The sequence below is a fragment of the Xiphophorus couchianus genome, chromosome 19 (assembly GCF_001444195.1).
Source record: "Xiphophorus couchianus chromosome 19, X_couchianus-1.0, whole genome shotgun sequence".
Taxonomy (NCBI): domain Eukaryota; kingdom Metazoa; phylum Chordata; class Actinopteri; order Cyprinodontiformes; family Poeciliidae; genus Xiphophorus; species Xiphophorus couchianus.
Window position 1 is genome coordinate 2,614,957 of NC_040246.1, and position 4,192 is coordinate 2,619,148.

Below are 4,192 nucleotides of genomic sequence, written 5' to 3' on the forward strand. Positions count from 1 at the left end.
TGTTTTTGAGTTAAAAAATGTTGACAAGAAATTTGAAAATATCACTTGATGATTATGTGTTTGAAAGATTGGGAGATTAATACCTGAACACCAACAGGAAAGTCTGAAAAAATGCAAACTTTTTAACAAGACAATGCTAAGCCTGGTGGGATGCCAGGCTTATAATACACTGGGGGAAACCCTGCACCAAACTACAAAAAATATACCGCATATTATTTGGTCATAATCGAACAGACACATCATTTCAAATTGTCACTTTCCTAAGATAATGTCCAAGTCATTTTTATGCTGTTTTGTAGATCATTATTAATGCCTATATTAAATCATTTGAATAGAGCAAAGCAAAAATTACCAAACTGAACTGTTATCTACACTGTTTGTAGTAGTTTGCATATATTTGATTTATAAACATTTACGATATAAAAATACTACAAAATGTGTTACATTTCAACCAATTTTTATTTTAAATTTTACTCAAAAAAGGTGAAATTCTTGTTCTTAAAATCATCTTGCTTAAATCCAGCCGTCCATTGTTTGTGCCTGCTTGTCCTTGCTGGGTCACCAGCTTCTGGTGGTCATCTCCATGGATCCATCGTCTCAAAGACACTCAGCACCCAGACTCGTACCTCAGGGCAATTTAGAGTAACCAAGTAACGTTTCTGAACTGTGGAAGGAAGCCGGTGTCCCATCAGATTATTATACGCTGTCAGATCAGAATAGCAAACATGCATTAAGAAGTCTGACCGTCAGAAGAACTGTCAGTTCAGCATACGCGACAAGTTGTGACGAAAATAAGTCATTAAATTGTTTTCAATGATAACTAGATAGATATACATGCATTGTCGTGGTTTCAAAGTGTATTTAAAGCAGGATCTAGCTGCACCTGCAGTCAATTACAACACACGCCCATGTAAAACTCATTAACCTTCTTAACCGCTAAGTCAGGATGTCATACAGCTGTTAATAGCAAAGAGTATGACGATCTACGTCATGATTCTATGTTGCCGATTAAATAAAATCATATGGTAATGACAGTGTATGCTTGTCTGATAGATATAGCCGTCCGTTCGTACTAAGCGTATGACAATCTGACAGCGTGTGCTGATCTGACAGAACACCGGCATAGCCAGAGAGAAATGTTTAGCTAATGAATTCACCTACTTTATGTTCCCTGTTTAAAGGGAACATAAATACTAACTTATTCAGAAACAAAATGTGACAGAAATAGTAATACAGTTTTTAAATCTGTTTAACAAGGTGGCATGTGAACCTTTCCCGGTCTGGTATGAAACTCAGCTAGCTAGCTTGTTTGACTTTAGCATTAGCGCTCTCGCTAAACTAGCTAACGCTGTTTCCAAACCTGCACTGTTTTTCTAAGACAGACATTCTCAACCTAAACAGTATTAAAGTTCTTAGCCTTTACTGAATTGATGTTATTTATGACACAGATTAACAACACAGATTGTTAATCACACAGATTAACATGTACTTGATTTTTATCAGCACACAACTAAAATAAACGGAATAAAGAACTTTATACTTTCTGTGAGAACAGAGCAATTTCTCAGGACTGCAAAAAGCTCCAGGTTTGAAGTTCTTCTACGTCGAACTTTTACATTGTGTGGGTTTTCAACAACCTTTGTTTGATTTGCCTACAATTCTTGTGAGATATAAAAAGTTCTGGCTAGAGAGAACCTTTTTATTGTTCACAAGTAGCCTCAACAGATTAATACAAACAGCTAAATGTTTAAGAAGCTGAAATTATTCAAATGAATCCTTCCTGGACACCAAGTTTCTGTAGTAATATGCTTAACAAGTCATTTCAACTATAAAATATTTTTAACGTACAGCTATTATTGAAAGAAGTGTAACAATTAATTTTTCTAATGATTTTTGGTCATTTTTCTCAACCATACTACTTTCTAACCATACACTCAGCCCAAATATCTATTATGTAAAAGAAATAGCATACTTTGGTGATGAGTTAAAATTTTTTTATTAAACTGTAACCAAAATTTAAAAAAATTCCTCACAGCAGTATCTTTGAGAAAACACCACCCCCTAGCGGACAAAATAATATTCCAAGTCTCATATTGTGATCAGCCCCTCCTCCCCTGTGGTTTTGTTGATTATCATGTTATTATCAGCAGGTGAACGATGGTTCCCTCTGTAACGGAGAAGGTTGCATCACGCCGACTTTTTGTAGAGGGGGAAACATGAACTGAGTCACTGTGCTACTAGCTGCACAGTAATATATGCTGCTGTCTTCAGGCTGCAGCTTCTCCACACGGAGCTCAGATTTCTTTGAGCCGTCTCCTTTTATACTGAAGCGACCATTGAATTCAGGCTCCACTGTTGGATTTTCATACAAAGTATGACCGACTAACTGGAGAGCGGAGCCGCCGGTCGGCTTCTGGTACCACAGAATCACGTTAAATGTGCTGACTGAGTGGCTGCAGGTGATTGTTGCAGGACCCTGAAGAGTTCCTAATATTGCTGGTGGATCCTGCTGGACATCATTGGTCAAAGAACAATCTGTGTTGAAAGGAAAAAATAAAAAAATAAAATTAAGAAAGATGGATGTGGAAATATACTTATCGATAAAACGTTTGGAGTCCAACCTACAGCAGCAGCAGAGCGATGCTGCTGAGGTTTCTCGTCATGGTGTCTACTGCTTCCTGTTTGTCTCTACAGGGACTGACATTCTCAACAGATTTTACAGGTTGTGATTGGATGGTGTGATGAAGGCGGAGTTTCAGAAAGAACAGGAGCTTCTTAAAGAGACAGAGGCCCAATTTCAAAGCGTTAATTGGCAAGATAATATTTTTTTGTCATGTTTTATATAATGGCATTTTTATAATAAATTAAGGTAACATAGTTACTTGATAGTGCTATAAAATGGTAGCATGTGGATAGAAAATACATAATACTGCCCATTTAACATAATATAAGCATAAGGCTCCATTGTTTGACTCATTTTTACTTCTCCAAACAGATGACCTCCAAGTTAGTTTATTTTTATCCCGTGTGTTAATGTTTACCCAATTATGTTTAAAGTAAGTATAGAGACTTGAAGTGTGTTCAGATCAAACAGAGTAAGATCCTATGAAAGAAGTATTATTATTATTAATACTTGAAATTGTGTATTTGCATGTTTGATACGTTCAGAATCAGACTTGACTTTGATGTGTTTTGTTTGTTTTTAATAATATTGTCTAAATATAAAATCAACTCTTCATTGATAATCCCATAACCTCCTATTTCCGTATTTATATCCATTTAGTGATTATGTAAATTTCAGCACTTCAAAAAACAATTCAACATCGAAGCTCTTGTTTTTCTGGATTTCTTACCAAATTCACTTTGTTCACTGAGTGAGTCTATAGGAGTAATAATAATAATAACAAAAGAAACATCAGACATTTAGCAGACATTTCCAGTTAGACAGAGACAGTATGAGTAAAAAACAAAAACCAGATGACTCCTTTACGGTGAGTTAAACTCGGAGTGAGATGCGAGTTCATCACTAGAGATGTGAACCGTCGGATACGGGAGTGTGTCGCCGAGGCTGTGTGGTTGCAGCTGAGGTGAGAAGTGCTGGGAGGTTTTTGTTCATCTCTCCCATGTGGTTTCATCACTGTGTTGACTCACAGCGCAGAAGTACAAGCCTTTGTCTTCTGCCTCCAGGTTCTTCACTGTGAACGATCCTCTCTCAGGTTCAGTCTTGGACGCTGAGAATTTCTCTTTACTGAAATCCCCAAAGTCATGGTCTTTTGAAGCCGTCGACGTGAACACGACGAGTTTCATTGTTTCTCCAGGCAGCTGCCGGTACCAGTACATCTGGTAATAGGCAGCACCCTTGGTATGGCTGCACTCCATCGTTGCATCTTGACCCACAGACTTCCACACCATCGGGGTTTGGGAAACATCGCTCCCACCGACACAACCTGGGTTGAACAGAACAGAAACATCTCGCAAAAATGTTGATCAAAACATACTTTATTTTTAATCTACTTATCTTTTTAATCACCTGATGTCCACAGGAGAAAGATGGAAAACGAGACGTGGATGTTTTGCTGCCTGATCATTGTGTGGAGCTGCTGTTATGAGCTACAGGGAGGAGAATCCCGAGGCATTCACCTTGTAGCTCTGTGTGATGTGGATCTGTGGTCTATTGTGACGCTTCAGTTTG

The 4,192-nt window shown here is 37.8% G+C and overlaps 1 gene segment (V, D, J or C); it reads right to left on the bottom strand.

Moving 5' to 3' along the window:
• Window positions 1-3,612: 3,612 nt before the first annotated feature.
• Window positions 3,613-4,192, bottom strand: LOC114134415 (T cell receptor beta variable 24-1-like). The segment is given in 2 exon segments: window positions 3,613-3,947; window positions 4,031-4,192. Coding segments are annotated over 2 exon segments (393 nt in total).